This window comes from Buteo buteo, chromosome 9 (genome assembly GCF_964188355.1).
Source record: "Buteo buteo chromosome 9, bButBut1.hap1.1, whole genome shotgun sequence".
Taxonomy (NCBI): domain Eukaryota; kingdom Metazoa; phylum Chordata; class Aves; order Accipitriformes; family Accipitridae; genus Buteo; species Buteo buteo.
In genome coordinates, this window is record NC_134179.1 from 19,637,372 (window position 1) to 19,658,394 (window position 21,023).

General features: G+C 46.3%; 1 protein-coding gene across 3 annotated transcripts in view; it reads right to left on the reverse strand.

Moving 5' to 3' along the window:
• Positions 1-19,674, reverse strand: part of SLC1A4 (solute carrier family 1 member 4) — a 43,647-nt gene extending 23,973 nt beyond the window's left edge. For 2 of the 3 annotated variants that reach the window (XR_012651643.1, XM_075035554.1), the window contains exons 1-4: positions 19,163-19,674; positions 9,227-9,269; positions 7,714-7,776; positions 1,216-1,382 (exon numbers count right to left, since the gene is read on the reverse strand). Coding sequence is in view for 1 of the 3 variants with exons in the window: in XM_075035554.1 (XP_074891655.1) it covers positions 1,216-1,382; positions 7,714-7,776; positions 9,227-9,269; positions 19,163-19,674 (785 nt within the window). In the remaining 2 variants the exon portion in view is untranslated. Of the gene's footprint in view, positions 1-1,215; positions 1,383-4,653; positions 4,795-7,713; positions 7,777-9,226; positions 9,270-19,162 lie in introns of those variants that run through there. The other variant, XR_012651644.1, reaches the window with a different exon arrangement.
• Between the last annotated feature and the right edge of the window lie 1,349 nt (positions 19,675-21,023).

Below are 21,023 nucleotides of genomic sequence, written 5' to 3' on the forward strand. Positions count from 1 at the left end.
AGCCATGATACTGCTCTGAGACCCAGATTCAGCCTACCTGACAGAAAACCCAGTCAGGAAGCTGGTCCTACCCCAGCTTAGGCGGCCTGAACTGCTCTCTAGAGGTGCCTGCCTCCTCCAATGCTGGTTTCTTGGAGAAAGTTCAGTGCGCTCCAGTTCCTAACATATAGACCTTTTTTTGTGCCAAAAGCTTTGTGAGATCAGTCAGAGCAACATCCACCCCATAAACATGTCTGGACTCCAGGGAGGTAAGTGAAATAATGGATTTGCTCATTAATAGGCAGGAGGCAAAATAAACAATCAACTTTAGGAAATACTTACTCTCAGCGATGTGAAATAGAAAAGAGAAGCATCTCTGGAGAAGCAAGTACAAACAAGAAAGAAACAGTTGATCGCTCGTCTAGTAACATTAGTTCCTGCTTCACCCAAGAAAATGAAAGAGATCTTAGAAGTGGAACAGAGATTTAAAGATCCACTGTATAACTCAGGCTCTGCTGATAACAACGACAAAACACTCAGTAGCTAGCACTACTGTTTCAATAGGATGGAGAGCATAGCCCTGGGACTGTTCCTCCCTTCTATACAAAGGGCCATAGGTTCTCCATCAGCCTATGATGCAATAGACAGATGGGGCTCTGTATGCATGCACTCCACAGGGTTTCTCCCAAACCAATACCAGTGAGTGGGCTACCTTCTCATCTCCTCAGATATCTTTCAGATCAGTACAAGTAACCTTTTGACCAACAGAAAAATCAAGGCATGAAGCTACAAGTATGATTTTAGTTATGCACTGCATTTGCAATTGCACTCCAAGCACAAACATCTCTGGCCTTCACTCAACCATATTCCTTACTTGCTCACATCTCCTTTATTCATTCAAGGCCAGTGCCTTTAGGCACATGATGGCAGCTAGCCACGGGCTTATGCTGCTTTGAAATAGAGAGCCTTCTTTCCACTAATTAATCAAAAAGGAGTCCTGGAGAGGATTTTTAAGCAACCCTCTGAAGTGTTCCAGACTGATACCTTAAGCTATGCATGACTGTGTAATTACAGGGCACAAGCAAGAAGAAAAGACCCCATTATGTGACACCATGACATTCACTTTTGCTGTGATGAGGGATCAGGTAGGAAGAAGCTGGAGAGATGGATAAATGGTGAGATTCCTGAACTGAGCATAGTATTGTACTGCAGATTTATCTGCAGTCACACACTTACCACATAATCCAGGAAACCAAGACCATGGTTGCCTCATTGAATGAATTAAAGAAGCGAATCAGATCTTCCCCTTCCTGACCAAGCTTTTTCAACGCCACTCCTAAAACCAGAGCGAACAGCACCAGTCCCAGGATATTCATCCCTTCAATCTCAGTACCAACAGGGATCTGTAGAGGCAAAAAAAGAAGGCTTGTTAGATGCAAGACTGGCACAAAACCCAAGAAAAGGGTCACCTCATTTTGTTGCTGCCTGACTGATCTGAAATCAACACACAGAACCTATTTTGGGAAGGAAGAACCTATTTTGTTGAAGGGAACCAAACAAGATCCGGATGCAGTGCAGATACAAACCTCCCTAGTTAGGAGCTGGCATGGATTCACTGGAGAAGGAAAGGGCCTGCTACTACTTCCCCTCAAGCCCTCCGTGACCTGAACAAGAAACCTCCCCACTTTACTCAAGACAAGCTCCACTACAGATGCGAAACAGCATGGGCACCAATCACACGTGTGCGGTTAAAAGACTGAAACTTTTCTCCCTGTTTCCCTGTAAGGGAAGATGGGCGTGGGAGAGACCGCAGGCATAAATGGCAGATACTGGCAATATTGACTTCCTAGCTCTGATTATCATTCACTGTTGGCACTATGATATTCTACCACCTAAACAAATCATACCTGCAAAAGGCTTGCAGCGGTCTGGCCCCAAACATGTTCTTATTTCCTGACACCCCTGATAGGAATCTGCTCTCAGAAAATGCCAGCTCCACTGCTTTAGTGCGATATTTATACCAAGGTGAAAACCATGAGAAAACAACCAATGTTATGAATCAGAAAGAGTGGAGAGGGGCAGAGAAGGGTAGCAAACTGTGGAAACCTACTCATTCATCTGTCCACATCAGCTGTGGGAGATACAGACAAAACAGAAGAAATACCTGTTACCCTTCTCAGAAATCATGTGGCTGCATGGTAAAAGCAAGAGGATAAAAACAGGATCCACCTATTGACAAAAACTAGTCTACTTACAAGTCTGCTCTGCTGGTCCTTCATGGTTTGTTTCTCAAAGAGAGCTAAGCTTGTTTGGCAATGTAGTTTGGCAATCATATGAATTGAATGAGTGTTCTTGTGGCTACGTAAAAATATAATTGTTTTGACAAACTGGTTTTTTTCCCCTCTGCAACTTGGCAGTACAAGCTCAACATGTAGAATTGTTGTTTTATTTGGAAGGGCTTCTAAAACAGATTAGGTTTGTGTACAAGTTTTGGCCTTCTGGCTAGTTTAAGTAGACACCAGCTCAACACTAGGAAAGAAAAATATATTCTGAGCTAAAAGCTTAAAATTAATATTGACTAAGAACTCGGGATACTGATCTGCTAAATCTGACAAAACGAGCCTGCTTGAGATGATATTTTTCCTGGAAGTATACTGCTGAACTGGACTGTCTCTTAGTGGCAGGTGGAAACATAGTACTGCAGGGAAGGGGATAAAACATAAATTACACACAAAGCATGAAGGCTAAACTACACAAAAGTGTTTACAAACAATGAAGGTTCTGGCTTTTTATATTTGCTAGCTACAAAATAATTAGACATAGGATCTGCAATTTTTTTATGGTAGCTGCTTGCTCAGGGCTAAGTTGTCAGTATTTGTTTGATTTCTGATTGAAAGAATTGAAAACATGGACATGATATTATGAAAGGGGTGCACTGTATCTCCAGAGATGTCTCAAGAAATGTGCTGTTTTCTCCACACACAGTAACACCTTTCTGTCTGGACAGTTTTGTCTGTATTCTGTTTGTGTGCCTGAAAGCCCTGAACATTCCTGTGGTTAGAAAAGTTAGACAGAAAAAAAGACACCCTCCTATTAATTGAATAAACTGTCTGTGCACATTTTTCTATTTTTCACTTCTGTTGGTAAAACATAACTCTAGGGTAGGAGATAAGGGTTACCATAAGGCTGAAGAAAATCTAACAAAATTTCAGTGACAATTTATCAGTAACAATGTACAAATTGATGTACAAGTCTCAAATTTTATGACTAATTTATTAGCAGGAAGAAAGTAAATCTGTAGTAAAATAATGCTGCCATGCCATTCCATCAAAACCAAAGCTTTCTCTGGGAAATGTCAACTTGGGCAAACATGAACATTTTTACACCAGAAAAGAAACGCTTCTTCATTCACATGGAGTGAATGCAACACTTTTTCATTTTGACACGACTTTTCACCTTGTTGTGTTTTTTTCAACTTGTTATTTTATAATATACCATCTTATACTGGGTTAATTTGATACAAGGCTAATATGAAAAGTTCAGCTTGGAACAAAATTTCATCATAATGACCCTAAACTTTTTCCACACACACCAAAAATCCTAAAAACATTAAATGCTCTTTTTTTTTCCTTGTCATTCAGAAAAAAATAGTATCAATCTTTCCTTTGGAACAGAAATTCAGTGTTTCAAGCTGCTGAAAGTTCCCAGCCTCCTGACCTGTATGTTACTGGGAGGAAATTCCATTATACTACGTTATACTGATGTTTTGCAAAGCATCTCCACCCATTAAACTCCTCCTACCAGAGATTTGCTTCTCAACTTGTTAAATGCAGTGGTATGAACCTAAAGCACAGCAACCTGCTACCGTTTGGGCTTCTCAGAGATCTAGTCTCAGGAACGAGGCAGAAGTGTACTGAACGTGCAAGAGGATTGCTCAGCTTCCACCAGCTGCATAGGGCACACAGGGTCATAGAGCAGGGCAGAGCTTGGGAGGCACTCAGGAAAACAAGGGCCAGAGCGCCTAGAGCTTAATTTGGAAGGTCACTTCCCTGACTAGAGAAGTCCAGAGCTCTTCTAGGTCATTCAATCCCCACAAGCATCAGCCACTCCACCTTCTTCAGAGCCATGGGTGCCAAAGGCTTGCCAAATTTTGTTCTTGGGAAGCTAGAGGAGGGCAAGAGATAGCAGCAGCTCCAGTTAGCTACAGCCAGGACACAGGTGGCTTCTCACTTTTCATCTTAACCTACACAGTGGCCTACTGTGCATAAATTGGCCAGTTCTCCTCGAACTCCCCTATAACTCTCCAGAATGATAATACATGGAGTTAAGTCTTCCTTCACCCTCAGAGATGTCTCTCTCCACGTTGCTCCTGGCACTGCGATTGCTGCTGCTGCTGTTCTCCAAGTGCTCACACTTACTAGTCCTTCAAGCTTAGGTCTTGTGATCTGGGGACCCTTGAATTCTTGGTGACCGGAGGGAGGACTCTGTGCACAGCCACCAAAAACTTCTTAGCTGTTTCCCTCTATTCACTGTCATCCTGCCACCCTTTTCAGATCTTGCTCTCTCTTTCTCCCTCTTGAGCCAATTGCTTTACAATACACAACATTGACCATTGCCTCCCATCACCACAGATGTAGGCAGAAGGTCCATCATTTGCATAGAGTAGTAACTTACTGCAAGAAATTGCTCCCTGCAAATAAAGAGGACAATCTGCAGTGTTCAGGGAATTTCACCTCCTTGCAGCACAATATGGAAAGAGTCCAGCAGTAAATCCTCAGCGGAAGATCCTCTCAATCCCAGCCTCTAAAACTGGCAGATGCTGAACAGTCTTTTTGTACTCTAACAGAAGAGTGCATCACCCCAAAGGAGCTGCCAAACCAAGCAGCATTGTGGACACCAAACAAAAACAGCTTTAATGAGAGCTTTGTTCCTGGATAAACTATGGGATGCGTTACTGTTTGCTTGAAATTACGTGTTCTGGTAGGAAGATTCATGGAGCTCTTCTGGTCCTTGAATCTCTCTGAAGATCCTGTTGTTTTTTAAGCTCTTGAAACAAAATGCTTATCAAGGAAACAACTGCTGATATCGAGCTGTCCCAGTAGTAGATGGCTGAAAAAAAAATGTAGCCACGTGATGTGAGGAAGAAGAGCAATCACCCGTTTGTGTATTTTTACTGCTGCCACAAGAGGAACTCAAGAGCCCCCACAGCCTCCCTGTGCTGCAGATGGAGAACTGAGATAGTCCATGCCCCAGGAAGCCTCGCTGCCAAAGAGACAGAAAGGACATAGCCATAAAAGCTAGGTAAACATAAGGGGAGCATGTGAAACAACAAAAAGGACATGGCTGAGCAGACATCTACGTGCCCCACTATTCATATCATCAAGAGAAGACAGAGCCTATTTACCAGTGGGGGGAGGGGAAATAAAATCAATGGAAAAGTTCGCTCTACACTATTCATATGGAAAGTAGAAGGAAAACATTTCTCCTCTTCAATCAAATATTCTGCTGATGAAAGAAAACATCTGATAGGGATATCATCTTGTTTCCCTGGAACCCAACTTCTATCGTTATGATATTTATACTACGTATTACCCAAAAATCATATTCTTCCTTTCCAAACTTAGTCCTCATCTATCAATACATAATATGGCCAGATCAGTACTGAAACTGAGCTAACAAAACTGAGACGATGCTTTCTTTTTATTTGGTCTGCTCTTCTCTAGAGGCAGTAGGGCGTCTTCTAGAATTAAAGAAGTTCAGCTCTGGTTCCACCCCAACAACTGAAGAAAGGTTTTGGAAAAGTAATACCAGAAATTACATCATAACCACTGGCAAAAACAGGCATTGGTGACAAATTCATAATATTTTTTCTGATATTGCATAAAACAGGAGTCTGATAAGTGGGAAAAGGAAGGAAGAAAACTGAAAAAGAATCTTACATTTTAAATTGTCAAAAGATGCATTCTTATCTCTTGAGGAAGAGTAATGGATTTGAACAAGCATTAAAGAAGTATTCAACAGCCAAGCCTATGTCCAGTGGGTATGGTTGGCCCTGATCCGTGCTTGGTTGCCAAGAAGCCCCTATCAAACTTGACACTGAAGCTGAATAAGAAGAGTCTTATTCACCTTTTATTTAGCCCTGCTTAAATGAAGAATAATGTTACCCTCTGTAAGCAAACACACATGTCTAAGTGCATGTTGTTACAGCCTTTCATATTGGACTTGGGTTTTAGTAGCACGAGGCTGCACAGGCATGTACTGCTCAAGGATATAATGGCATGAGAAGAGAAAGTGCTCTTTCAGGATCACGTGGTCCTTCTGCAGTTACTGCTGTGCATCCGTGTCAGATGGGGTGAGTGCAGATATGGGCTAATGAAATCTCGTAGGCCTGGGCAGATGGAGCTGCCTTCTTCCCCAGTGAAACCACTCACTGTGGTTTGCCAGGCTTCTAGGCAAGGGCTGACTTTTCCCCTGCTCAGTTCTTGTGCCATCCAAGTCACCTATCACCCTGCCCCCAGGGCTGGTGAAAGTTCAGCCCATCAGCTGAAAGCAGAGTTCAGAAACACACTGTTCTGCATCACCTGCTCACGCACCATGCATGGTGAGGAAAAAGTAATGAGGCCAGTACTTCCTGCACTCAGGGATACACTTCAGAGTCCCTCTGGATATGCATAAACTGCTTTTTCCCCCGATGGTTTTACAAACTGGTGGGCAAGCCTCAGCTGAGCCCTTCCACGACAAATACAAACATTACAAGTCTCTTGCCCTAGGGGCATTCAAATCATATTAAAGATACAGTAACCCAACATCCGATACTGATCTCGGATAGTCAGAATGAGCCCGAGAAAAAGAAAATAACCCTGAAAGTAATCTCCAGTGTCAGACCCATCTCCCCAAAATCCCATGAAAGCACATGAGATACTTCATTTGGAGTGAGGTGACACATTGCAGGCTGGGATACTGGGTTTGTTTCATAGGATGCTGCCTGTAAGACAACAGTAATTATTGCTGGACTTGCAACATGTTGGTTCTGGCCAATTATAAAGATGTTTGATAGTCCCATGCTGCAAGAGAGATGCCACTCAACAGGATATAGAACATTTCTGGAAGTTCTACAAGCTCCATATGGAAGAGAACACTCTGTACCTCAGCTACACCTGCAAATTAGTTTATTTTTTGACACCATTGCAATAGCAGCCTATTTGTAATGTTCTGTCTAAAATTTTTACTCCTTCAGACCACTTGTTACTGCTTCAAACAAAATTTCAGCAGCATGGCAACAAGAAAAAATTCTCAACTAACCTCTTTTTTAAATTTTTTTAGGAGCCTTGGGTAGTGGAAAAAAACCTCATTGTCTCCAAATTGTTAATGAAGAGTAAGGTTTGAGGGACATATTCAGCCAACCTGATTGCTATTTAATTCTAGTCTACAGAAAGTTATTTGGAAACATTAGGCAGAGTGACTAATCAAAATTTAGATCAAGCGAGACCAGGTCTAAGAAAGCATGGCCTAAAAGTAAGGTCTCAAGGGTCAGATCTATTAAGCCCAACTTTCCTATCCATCATAGCTTTCTTATGTGGCTGTGGGTAACTCGTCTGGCTTGTGTGTGTCAGTTCCAGGCAAAGACAAGTATTTGTTTCTTTCCAATGACTGCTAGAAAGGATTAAAGTCTGCAAAGTAGTCAAATATTACAATTGACAAAGGTTTGTATAATAACATAATAAGTGACCTTACCTTCTCCCACGTGACATTTCCAGAGGTAGTGTTTCTGAGCAGCATCTTGTATTCTGTCGCATACTGCAGGTAAGAAAAAAACCCAAACAAAACCACTATGTTTGCCGATCAGATCATCAATATGACCATATCATCTAGCATTTCACAAGGAGATTACTGTTAGGAAGACTTTTTCTGGAGACCATGCTGTGGAGACTAATAAGCCTGTCCTATGCAGGAAAAGGGACTGACAGTATACGCAGCTCCTTCCCCACGTGGCAGCTGAGAAGTGCTCTGTGACCCCCTGAGCTCCCAGGTTTGGGCAGCAGCCAAGGAATTCCCCTTTCCTCCACCTTGCTGTTGCTCACGCACCACACTGTCGCACTGTCTCCTGCAGAAGGCAAGTGGCACTTGCGCTGTTTCATTGTTAGAAATGGTGAGGCAGCCATTAAAATTGTCAGTAAAATATCTAAAATCTGGGGCAACAGTTTACTTTGATAAATAAGCTAGACGCCTCACAAAAGCAGGGCACTTCTTTGGCTTGTTTTCTTTAGATATAAAATAGGGGACAGAAAAGCTTATGTACTTGCCAATTACCTGTGAAAATAGCAGCACAGAGGAAAGGAGGACTTCTTTATTTCATCCCTGAACATGCAGAACCCTGACACTTGAGGTATCACAGAATATCTTTTTCTTCATGATATTTTTGTACTGCTCCTCTTTTTATTTATGGCATATTGACTTGTACTGTATTATATGTACACTCAAAAAGGAACTTGATTTTAAGAGTTTGACCTTGGTTTTGATACAAAAGCAAACAACAGAATACCATAAAGGCAAAAACTATTATTCTGCTCCTGTATCACAAAGAATCACTCTGCCCCATAGCAATATTCTCAACAGTGTCTATCCTGACATCTAAAGTTAGCAATAAGAACTAAATCAAAATCTTCTTGGAGCCCCACAGCTCCTGTCCATCAGTTTAAACCACACTATGTTGTGGTGCCAGTTATCATCCTACCACACTTGGTCCTCTGTTGGAAGAGAAGCCAGGCTGAGCAATTAATCCAGCAAGGGATACAATAGAAAATACTGAATAAAAGCATCAGTCAACAGGTAATGCTTACACAGAGGAGCCTAAAAGTCTTCAGCCTTGTCTATTCTGAGCCCAGCTCCAAACTAGGTACTCAAGGGTTTCCTCACTAGCCCCTGCAAAGTGATAAGCAGCCTGGCACTAAGAGTTGCTATTGCTGCCCAACGTGGCACCCAAAGTACAAAAGTTTAAAGAACATTTTTGGTGGAGGTACAAAACATAGGCTATGAACATACTTTTGTTTGAGGAGTATTTTTCAAAATCAAACCATTTGCCATGGAAGTTGTACATCTGATTATGTCAGGTGCTTTTAGAAATCCCACCTGCTATAAGTAAATTAACTTTTGGTATTTTCTACACCATCTTTCTAGTCCTTTTTCCAAAAAGAGCAGTCACTTTGTCTGTGCGCTGTAGTTCACATCCAAAGTCCACACATCTTACCGTTCGGAAAGCTGCAGCAACAAGATTTGCAGGAAACAGGTTTCTGTAAAATACAAACAAGAAAATGAAATGGTTTTTGTAAAACTTCTAAAATGAAGGCACCAAGGTGTTTTACTCTCAGAAACCGAATTAGTTTTGCAAAGGCAAGCGTATTTGCATTAGTGAGGTACATACTACAGAAGACACCATGGCAGCACAGAGCAGATGTCTTGCTACGTCTCCAAAGGTGTGAATACCATCTTCTTTTGCTCACATAAAAAGGTCCCTGCTTGTCTGCTACACCTAACCATTTCGGCAGTGACTCCAGAGGCGATCAGACACGATGTTAGTTATATACACCCATCAGCCAGTGGCTACAGAAACTGGCTTAGCCACACCAGCTGCAGCAACAGCTTATGGCCTCCAGGGTCAGGCAGATTTTTAACATTACTCATGTGATTACACTTTGCTCACAGCATCAACATGAAGGACAATCCAATTAGCAAAATCCACTTAAGAGAACAGCTTAACCCTTCAACACAACAAGGTCAGCTTCCCTGAACACCAAGGTAAAGCAGAACAATGTCACAGGCCAGAGTTGTCTGCAAGGGCTTAAATAGTTAAACAGCACAGATGAAAGCAGAGGCAAGTCATATGGAAAGTTGCAACATCTGAATTTGGTAGTGCTTTCGTACAGAAATGCAAATAGAGCACCAGGTTTGAGCAGAGAGGATAGCATGCAAAGTGACATACACTTCTACTGGGCATCCAGTATATATATGCATCTATGAAGCGACAAGGACAGGAAAAATGGTTAACTGGACCACGTAAGGAAAAAGTTGCTTCTTGTATTTTATAGTTGTTTTTAATGCTACACTTCTTTCCCCCCTTATGGTGGGAAAAGAGCATGTGTTCCCCTAGCCAAATGGCAGCTTTTTTTGCTGTGTCAGAAAGCAAAATAGGAATAAAAGCTCATCTTTAGGGTCACGACAGGACCCTAGCTGGTGAGGGCAGGAAGGGTCTAGGTACTAACTGAAAACACTGCCAGCTGAATGCATCAAGGAGGCATGGCAACTCTTACAGTAAGGAAACAAAAGACCATACCTAGAGCCAGTTAACTGCGCCAAAACACACTTCGGTAGCTGCTCCCCATCCTTGCTCCTTGCACTGCTCCAAGGAACCTGCAGCTACCTCCAGGCTGTGCCCTGCTAACCTCCCCCCAGTTCTTGCCATAGTTACCCTGGCAAACATAATTTTAAACCAGGCTTTCAGTTGTGATCATTCCATGAATGTCATGGAAAGTGCAAATCCGAACCACAGCAAGAAATGGAGGAGCAGAGTCAAATCATTGAAAGCAAGAGGGAGATTAAAAAATGGCACAGATAAGGATACTGGTCTTTTCCATTGCATAGCTCCATTATCCTGCCACACAGTGAGGGTTTTCCCACAGCCTTGATAGTAATGTAAAGTACACAGACCTTCATCAAACAAGTGGCTGCTGTGAGCTACCTCAGTCTGCCTCTCTGTGGCATTGCAAGTGTATTAGGAGGCAGTTGCAAAAGCCAAATTGATGTAAGAATAACTTGGCTTCTGGAGTCTACATTCCACTGAGCATGAAAGAAACAGCAACTTTTTCTCCTTAAAATTTGACAATACAGCTGTCTGTCTGAAAGTAGGAAAGCGAGCTCTAATTCTGCAAAGATGCTTAAGAATTAGTCAAATAAAATCAATGGAACAGCTAACGTCCACCAATTCTTGCACGGATGGAACTCTCCAGTAGATAAAAACCTCATATAAAGTAAAAGCAAATTTAATTTTATCAGGAGTAAAACATCACATATACAAATGGGCTCAGCTCAGTGCACAGTTTTAACGAAAAAAAAAAAGAAAACATGCTGTTGGGAAAATAAGGATATTTCTTTTCAACTTTTCATAGCAAGATGATTACTTTTTTAAAAAAAGAACTGACTAGATTTTGAAGAATCAGAGAGATGAAAAAAGACTGAAAACCAACCAGAAATCAAATTACCTTCTTTTTTTTTTTTTTAAATCAGCTTTTCCATCATGACAAAACAAAGCCAAGGGAAGCAATCCTAAAGCCTAAATAATACAGTTCTCCAATGTTTAAATGTGGCCAAGAAACCAAACTCTCCGTAATTTACACAGTATGTCAGGCATGGGCCTCAGTAATTAAACACTAACTTAACTCCAAGCATATACTTAAAGCACATACTTGAGTGATGCCTGCTACAGCAAAGCAAGGGGCAGGTTCTTGCTTCAAGTGTGAATAGCACTAAAGCTATTCAAATACGAGCATATAGCAGTCTCTCTTCTTTATTCCTGGAGCAGTGGTCACAGGACTCGACTCTGAGGACAGCAAACAGCATTTCTGACAATCCACCAAGTAAAAATTTTGCATCTTAATTCAGCAGCTCAGAAGAAGCTGTGTTTTGTTCAATCCAACTTCTAAGTACACCTGGCTGCAAAGTCCCAACAACATGTAAAATAATGTTTTGCTCCTCTTTGTTTCAGATCCTGAAGTTTAAGAAAAAATCTGTTGGGTCATAAAAAGCAACCAACAAATAAACGGCTTACCTTAGAGGCACGAGTTCTGCACAGACTACACTCATTGCTCACCTAAGATCAGTCAGCATGCGAATTAAATTAAGCTTTAATTATGGGTGGGTCAGACCGCAGTTTTTTACCTTAAGATGGATTTGTGCAAGAACACCACAGCAGCACCTAAAAAAAACAGGTCAGGATGCTGCATGCTCCAGGGAGAGCCAAAAGCTGGCTGGTGACCTGCCTGGGCTCATCATGTGCTTGAGCCTGCAGGCTTTACTCATGGTGCACAGCAAGGCAAAGTTCACCCACCACAGAAACCCAGACCTAGCTCTGTCCCTGCAAGCCAGCGGTCGCCATGTCCCCAAGCCCAAGTGGAGGAGTCACAGGGGAAAGCATGAACACCCCTCCTGTCCGGGTGAACCGGCAAACAGGAAAGCTGATGAGCTGGGTAATTGAGCATGTGAATTAAATGTGGGCATCTGCCAGGTGGGTTTTCCATGCAGACGAAATATTGAGAAGGGTTTTTTGCTTTGAAAGGCCGTACCAGATGTGAACATGGAGTTTAAGGATATCACCATGGTTATATCGCTGGATTGTTGACTGTTGGTGCTGTTTCTCATGGCCCCATCCCTGCTGCTGCCATGCCCTGTGCCAGAGAATGCAATCACCGTTTTGAAGCAGGCGTGGGCTATCACAAGAGCACGCCACTGAGGAAACCCTGAGTCTAGGTGATAAGGAGCCCAGCACAGGGGTCTGGGATCAGGCACCCTTGGCCCTGTGATTCAGAGAGACGAAACTTGCTTTATGTGGCAAGAATGAGATGAGCCAGCAATGCATGACATTATGGCAGGGGGACAGATGTGCTGCACGCACCCCTGATGCTCCACTGCTGCCGGGACCTTGCTCCATGGAGAGGGATGGATTACCCATGCATGGACCCAACTGCCTTTGTGGTGTAAAGGCAAAGTAGGTTGTACAGAGAGACTTTACTCCCCTTGCCAAGCACCAGGCAGGAAAGTCTCTCTCTGCCCGTTGCAAGTCGTGCAGACAGCCTCCCCCCCCCGCCAAATCAGAAATCCATCAGACAGCTGTCAAGGGTGACAGCTGTGTCCTGGGGCTGGAGTGGCAGCTGGGCTGAGCCAGAAAACCTCCACATACCTGCACAACACACAGTGTGAGAAAGCACCCATCTCAGATCCTCTTAAAATAGGAACCAGAAAGCAGCAGCACCAGGGCAGGAGTTTCAGGGTCTGAATACGTTGTGTTTGAATCCTGTACTCATCCCACCATCTCCTCATGCAGAGCCAGCTAAATGCAGCTTTTTCCTTTTCTCAAGTGAAAAGCTACTCCCACCAGACAAGAAGGGACCATTACTCCCCTAACTGAATTTAGCAAGAAGGTCTCACTGTATTTTTGCTGTAACAGAAATCTTAGTTCAGCTGCAGCATCTGCTACTGGAAATCCTAGACAACTAAGGAAACCTGGAGCTGTAAAGGGAGCAAAAAGGGGCTGTAGCTTCCATCCTTCTCAAGTTTGATATTGCAGGTGAATTTGTCTCTTCCTTACCCTGTATCTTTCCACCAGCAGGATAAGGATGGCACAGGAATGCCTTCATTGCATTTGTACGGGATTATTATTAACTGTTTCTAAATGATTCTTTTGCTAGAGCTCTGCAAACAGCTTTGCTGTGGCAGCAAAAGCATGAAGGGAAATCCCAGCAAGCAGAACAAAACCCTAAAATACTACACATTCACCTTGCATTGCTTCTTACAAAAAAGTTCCACTTCCAAGGCCAAGAACTTTGCTGTTGGAAAACATATTTTTGTGAGGAAACCTAGAAAAAAAAATATTCTGTGTTGCGTTATCTGCTGTTTTTTTTCAATGAAGTGTTTTCAATGGTAGGAATCCACAGACAGCAACTTTATTGCCATCTGTGGCAACCTGCCAGCGCCCAGTTTGGATCGCTCCAATACCTTTATTTTAATTTCTGTCCCAAGATTTTCATTCAATATCACACAACAATTTTTCTCATCTGCATTTACGTGGATGCACAATACATGCCCTGGACATATAGATATTTATGAGTGCGTGCATTTAACAGAGAGAAACTTGAAAATGTGTTTACTTATAGCAGGTATTTGGTACTTTTTGCCTTAATGGTCCAGTCTGCATCTTCGTTGCTTAGAAAATAAAACATAAGTGGTGAGAGTCAGTAGTAAAAGGTAATGAATATAAAGAACAAAAGAAAGGAGCAGAAATGTTGAGAGGCTTCCTAAAAAAACCCCACCAGACAGTGCAGGCACATGAATGAAAATGTTGAGTTCTTCCTACAAAAATCAGTCAGCAATCCCTATACTTCAAGAGAGGGTCTGGGCTCAGAAAACAATACAAGCAAAGGTGGACAGTAACATTTACTAGTTCCCTTTTTTCTGAGGGTACCCCAGAGTTAAGAGTTAGCCATCCAGCTATGAAACCCAGTGGCTAGCCTATCTTGGGGACCTGACGTTGCTGTAACTGCAGCTGTTCCCTGGCCACTTCCTATTCTATTTATTACTACAAAGGTGGCATCTCCCCCTCCTCTCCTAACAGTCAAGTTTTGCTCTCTTTCCACACTGGGATTTCAGAGACAACCTTCATGGTTGCTGCTTTTGGGTGATTCACTGGGAGGAGCAAGACTATAAGAAACAAATGCTACCGGAGCAACTGGTGCCTGAGCAAGGGTCACTGCATGAGTGCTCTGGACCCCATGGTCCACCCTGGCCATCTGCTCTGCAGCCCAGCCAGCAAAACATAACCCATGCTTCTCCCTGCACTCAAGCTCATGTCTGTGTTCTCTCTGGCTCCAACGGTGCTTGGAGCCAACGCGTGGGCTTGCTGACGGCACCGTGGGTACTCCCTTTGGCAGCAGAGCTGGTAACCTCTGGCAGAGAGACAGAAAGGGCAGTAAGGAACAAAAAAATTTAAACTGCTTTTGCAGACTTGCCTGGCAGCCTGAGAAACCCTGACCTTACCGCTCGGGGCAGACACATGGACCTCTGCATACCCCTCCTATAAAAAGCAGATGATGCTACTACCTCCTTCCCTCCCCAGACTGTTACAGCTAGAGCTGGATTAAGACCAGAATTCCCTTTCCAGAGCCAATTCCAGTTTCAAAACATGTTTTCATCCCAAAATTGGGCAAAGAAAGCCTGTTCCAGACCTTTTTTCCCCACTAAAAATATATTGTAAAACATTTTGTTGAAATGTTCCTTCTTGATGAGTGAGATTTTCTACTTAAGTCTTTTGTATAAAATTACAGCAAAACATTGACCTCACTGAAATGAAGTGGCAGGATCACCCACTGTTGGAAATTTTGTCAGGATCAATAGGTTCCTGTGAAACTGTTTAATTTTGTGGAATCAGCAAATATAAATCAGAGCTAAAACAAAACTCTGACCTTATCGAAACTTGCAGTCTTGACAATTGCCAGTCAAAAGTGTTAAATCAATAGATTCTTGCAAAACACTTGATCCTGCTGTTTCAACTGCTTTCCAACAAGCTATAGGTTGGCTGTGTTAGCTGGTGGCTGGAGTCACTTCCTTGTCACCACCTCTCTCCTCCTCACCTGTTTCTCCCTGGTTAGACACCTGGCACGATCCAAGCCAAGCTGGCTCTCCGCCATGTCTCCTACTGAGGTGGGTACTCAGCCCCAGAGCCCACCGTATCACAGCTAGCCTCTTCCTCTACCTGCTACCCACTTCATAGCCAAGCTGACAAGAGCTCTTCGTTCTCCATTTTGCCTTCTCCACCAAACAAATGAGTAAGGGATGAAACCAGAAATTCTAAAATTTTCCTTCACTCTCCTCATCTTCTGCTGGCACTCAGCACTCACCTATTTGGAACAACTGAGCTGCTCTACATGCCAGATGCTCTGGAGAAGCCTGTCTTTCTTCATTGCCATAGGACAGAGTTAAGAAAATCCAAGGTCCCCTCTCGAGTTCAGAGCACACCCCACTTTTGGGGTGGTTTGTTGTTCTGTTTTGTTTTTTTTAAGCCATCAGCCTTGCAGAAGCACCTCTTAACTCTTGCTGGATCCCAGCTGTGATAGCTGAGCTGCAGTTTCTCCCTACCTTTGGCAATGCTCATCTTTTAGGGAGCTCCAAAAGCTGCCCACATGACAGACCTGAGATGAGATGAAATGAGATGAGATGAGCCGAGCCATCAGCATCCCTGCTGTGGGGCACAAAGGCACCTTCAGGACAGCTCTGCTGTTCCCAACCTGCATCCTGGGGCAGAGGACAGCATGCCCAAGCCCTGGCCAGGCATGCTCAAGGCTTGCCTCCTGCACTTGCCAGAAGGGAAACCAAGAGGGTGCTCCAGCACCTCCAGTCAAAGGAAGGCAGACAAATTAGACCTGGAGGTTATGGTCAATGGACAAAACGAAACAGAGACAGGCTTTTGGTTCACCAGCAAGTCATCATTTATTTGCTACCAAAGCCCAAGAAAAATCTCTTTTCCAGAGGTCATGCCTACATGCACAGTTGCATGTTTGTGTGGAAGCTTTAGACTTGGAGACAGAAAACCGCAACCAAGAATTAAGCTGGCCTCCAGACATCACTGCAACAATGGAAAGCAACATCTTTGATCATTAACTAATACACTTCCCAAAAGCAGAAAGGATCTGCATCCTGGGAAAGGACAATCTATGTCATCCCTGCAGAAGCCATGGCAAATACTGACTCACAGCTGTGATCTCTGCTTCGCTGTTTTTACCTTGGCCCACCTTTTACATCTGCTTTCAGTGCTGTAGGGGGACTCAGTTTACCCATTCATGCCTCATTTTTACCTTTTATCTGAAACTGAGCAGTGAAGCCTTGATGGACACAGCCAGTCTTGTGACACAATTGAAAACAAAGTTTTCTTGTGTCTAATAGAAAGTTTCATGACCAAGAGAGAGAAAAGGAAAAGCAAAGAGCAGGATGCTGCAAGACCCACCCAAACTAAAGGTAACAGTTTCAGCCCTCCAGGCCCTATACACTCAAGGTCTTATTAACTGAAGATGAGGTTACTGTGGTACCTTCCACCACAGCAGGGACTAAGATCAATGCTCAAACCAGAACACCCACATTTTCAAGAACAGTTAAAAAAAAAAAAAGGCAGAGTGAGAGAGATATTATTTCCAGAAAATCACATAACTCACTCCATCCCTGGGTCTGTCAGGGATTTGTGCTAAGACTGGGAGTTTTAGTGACGGCCGTGTCCAAATACATCTTTACTGGACTGGATTCTGCTGTCGCTGCTGTGACAACTGGACTGCCCAACAATGTGGCTACAACAGTCCTTCCCAGAAAAAGCTGAATTCACAGCCCACTGTATATGCATTGGAGGAAAGCCCCTGGCCCCTCATTTCCCAGAAGGAAAACCCTCTGCAACCCACATGCTTTACCCAAGTCTCATTGTTATGAGCATTATTTTAGAGTTAAGGACTCAATCCCACCACCATTACAACCCCTTCAAAGATAACTCTCCACCTGCATTTACAGACCAGAGCAAGAAGCAGCTTTCTGCTCCCAACTTCACAGATGTTACCCAGAGCCTGAAGCTTGCTGGAGCATTCCTGCTCTGTTTCTCAGCTGTATCCTACTCTGTGCTGCGTGGCGACACAAGAATGAAACACCAGCTACAGCAACCACATCAGGATGCACCCGGGGCTGTCACCGCTACACTTCCCAATTCTCCTGGTTGGGCCAACTCCTTTTTTTGTAATTTTCCTTCACCTGCCTACACTTCCATTCAACTCCATATCACCTTCACAGCCAGTCCACCTACTCGCACTGTCCTGTTATTACTTCTTAATATGCTCTGTCAGGAATTGCTGATCCTTAAGAGAGGTCCTTAATTGTTGATCTTTCAGAGAGGTGGGCTGAGGACACAAAGTACGTGGTTGCCAATGGGACAAACCAGACGTACTTTCTGTCCAAACAGAACATACGTCTCTCTGGGGGAGAAAATGACATTAACATGGATTTGTAATGACAGTTCTGGGATTGTTTTGGGTTTGTTTTTTTTAAAAACTCTTTTTATCTTCTTTGCCACATCTGTTTACCCAGACACAGCTAAAAAGTCTCTCATATGAAAAACTGAACTCATAAAAGCAAAGCAAACGATCTAAATAAAAATCCCCCATTCAACTTCGTAATTACAAAGATATCCACTAAGCACAACTCTCCAGCCACTTCACTGGTATGCAGGTCACCTCCCTTAACTCTTCTGTTTGCGTCTTGGTAACAACATCTACCACCTCCAAAGCCATTTATCTTCCAATGTTTCAGCAAACCTCCACACTCCTCTGTCTTCCTTTATTCCACTTTACTCTGGCACCTGTAATACCTTCTTGTGACTGCCCAACACCACTCAGGTGTGGCAGAGCCAGACCCAGGGTAACAAAACACACCGTCTGTTCTCATCTGGGGTTCTGCACCAAGATTCATCAAAGGACAAGAGACCGCAGTGGGAAGTCTGATACTCAAAAAGCTGCCCAGATATTTGCCTCATTTGTGTAATTGTTTCTGTCTTATTTAAAGAGCTGGACAGATCTCAAGAAAACATGGGCTCTGGGGGGGGAAAAAAAAGGTGAAGTCTGCAACTTTGCAAGGAGGAGTAAGGATAAAACAGAAAGACTGATCTGGTTAGAAGTGGAAGCCTTGCTTCCAGGTAGTTTTGGGGAATGTGAGTCTTGTCTTTGCAAGATGCAGAGGTGGGATGGGAAGCTCATGAACATACAGGGTGTCCTTGCTCATGCTGGACTATGTTTAGGGTACATCCTCGATGGAAACATGGGGTTACATTTCCATGCCTGCACCTCCAAGAGGCAGGCTGGCCTTCGTGTGAGGAAACTGAATAAAGGGTGGGGGAATAAAAGAAAAAGGTGCATGTGAGGGATAGGGAGAGCTGCCCTGCCCTGCCCTGCCTGTGGGAGATGGGCAATGACAAGCAGTGGGGCAGGGGAAGGTGCCAGGCAAGGCTATGCCTGCCCTGCAGCAAGCATCCAGGAGCTGCTCTCCGTCCAGGTGGGACCAAAACGGGTCCAGGCACCCAGAGCTCCGAGCAAGCCTTGACTCATCCTCGCAGCCACCCAGCCAAAATTAAAAATAAAGGAGGGAGAGGTAGAGCACCATACAGCCCTGCACCTGACCAGGCTGCAGGTACCTGGGCAGAAAGTGGTGCCTCTGGAGAAGCCAGGATGAGGAGAAGGAGGAGGAGGAGGAGAAGGAGGAGGAGAAGGAGGAGGGGGGAAGGTTCGGCGGCCGCCGGCTGCAGCGTGCAACACCGCCGGGTCTGTCATCATCCTCCGGCGGCGGCGGGGAGGGCGGGAAGGAGGGAGGAGGTGGGGGGGCAGCGGGGCGGCCTCACCTGACGAGGTCGAGGAAGGAGTCCACCGTCTCCTTGCTGGTGGGCACGCCGCCCGGCAGCCCCAGGCCGGGAGCGTTGAGGGCGGAGGCGCCGGCGCCGGGGCGGACGATGAAGCCGAGGGCGACGGCGAGGCCGGAGGCCAGCAGCGTGGTGCCTAGGAAATAGCCGAGGGCGATGCCTCCCAGGCGGCCGAGCGAGCGGGTGTCCAGGCTGGCGGCTCCCGACACCAGGCTGCAGACCACCAGCGGCAGGATCACCATCCGCAGCATCCGCAGCAGCAGCTCCCCCGGGAAGGCCAGGTAGGCCACCCGCGCCGGGCTCAGCGCCGCACCGCGCACGGCGGCGCCCAGCGCCACGCCGGCCACCACCCCCGACACCGTCAGCACCACCAGCGCGTTGCGCCGCAGGAAGCCCCAGCAGCCCCGCAGCCGACCCCCGCCGCCCCGCTGCTCCGCCGCCGCCGGCCCCTCGGCGAGGCCGTTGCCCGCCTTCTCCTCATCCGCCGCCTCCATGCTGCCCGGCGCGGCAGCGGCGGCAGCGGCAGCAGCGCCCTCCCGGCTCGCCGGCTGCCTGCGCGCACCTCGCGTCCCGCTGCCGCCCGCCGCGCGACCCACTGACTGACCGGCCCCGCCGGCAGGCCCCGCCCCCGACGTGCGCGCGCGGGGACCGGCGCCAGCCCGGCCCGGCCACGCCTGCGGGGAGGCGGCCCCGGCCCGCCGCCCCGCCCCGCCCCGCCCCGCCCCGCCCCGCCGGCGCCGGGCCCGGCCGCGCGGAGCCCGTGGGCGGCGAGGGTCTGCTCGGCGCCGCCGCCGCCCGCGGGTCCCACACGTCCTGTCCGCGCCCCCGCGGAGCCGCCCGCGCGCTACCCACGGGCCCTCGGCGTACCCGCGGGTCGCACGCGTGTCCTCGTGGTTCACACGCGTCCGTCCCCTCGGTGTCCCCCTCCGTGCCCCAGAGCTCACACGTGTCCCCTCGGCGGTCTCCCCAGCGTCCCCCTCAGTGTCCCTGTGGCTTACACGCGTCTCCCTAGCGTCCCCCTCAGTGTCCCTGTGGCTTACACGCGTCTCCCTAGCGTCCCCCTCAGTGTCCCCGTGGTTCACACACGCCCCCTCAGCGTGCCCATGGTTCACACACGTCCCCACCGGTGTGCCCGCAGCTCACACGTGTCTCCTCAGCGTCCCCATGGCTCACAGACGTACCCTCCGTGTCCCTATAGTTCATACACATCCCCTCGCTGTCCCCGCAGCTCACACGTGTCTCCTCAGCGTCCCCATGGCTCACAGACGTACCCTCCGTGTCCCTATAGTTCATACACATCCCCTCAGCGTCCCCGTGGCCCACGTATGTCCCCACAGCGTCCCCATGGTTTACACACATCCCCATCAGTGTCCCCACAGCTCACACACATCTCCTCAGCGTCCCCCTCAGTGTCCCCACAGCTCACTCACACGTGTCTCCTCAGCGTCCCCTGGTTCACGCACGTCCCCTCAGTGTCCCCCTTCTCTCTCCAGGAACCTCTCGGAGAGGCAGGAGCCATCCTCTGCGCCAGGACAGGTTGTGGCTGTGCCCCCGTCCCCACGGTCAAAGCCATCCAGCAGGTCCGCAGGCTCATTGGTGGCAGGGTGGCACGGACACACGGGCTCCGAGCATGCTTCCTTGAGGAACCAGGCTGAAACTCACATCTGACCACGTGAGTGGGTTCTCTGAGGAGCGGACGATGTCTCTGACAGCACGAGGGGCTGATAAAGGACACCTGGGGCTTTCAAATCCGCAAGGGCCGCGGATGTACAGTACTGTCACGTTTGCTCACGGACCCAGCTGCACGAGCTTCAGCCGATGTTTGGATTTTAGAAGGGGCTTC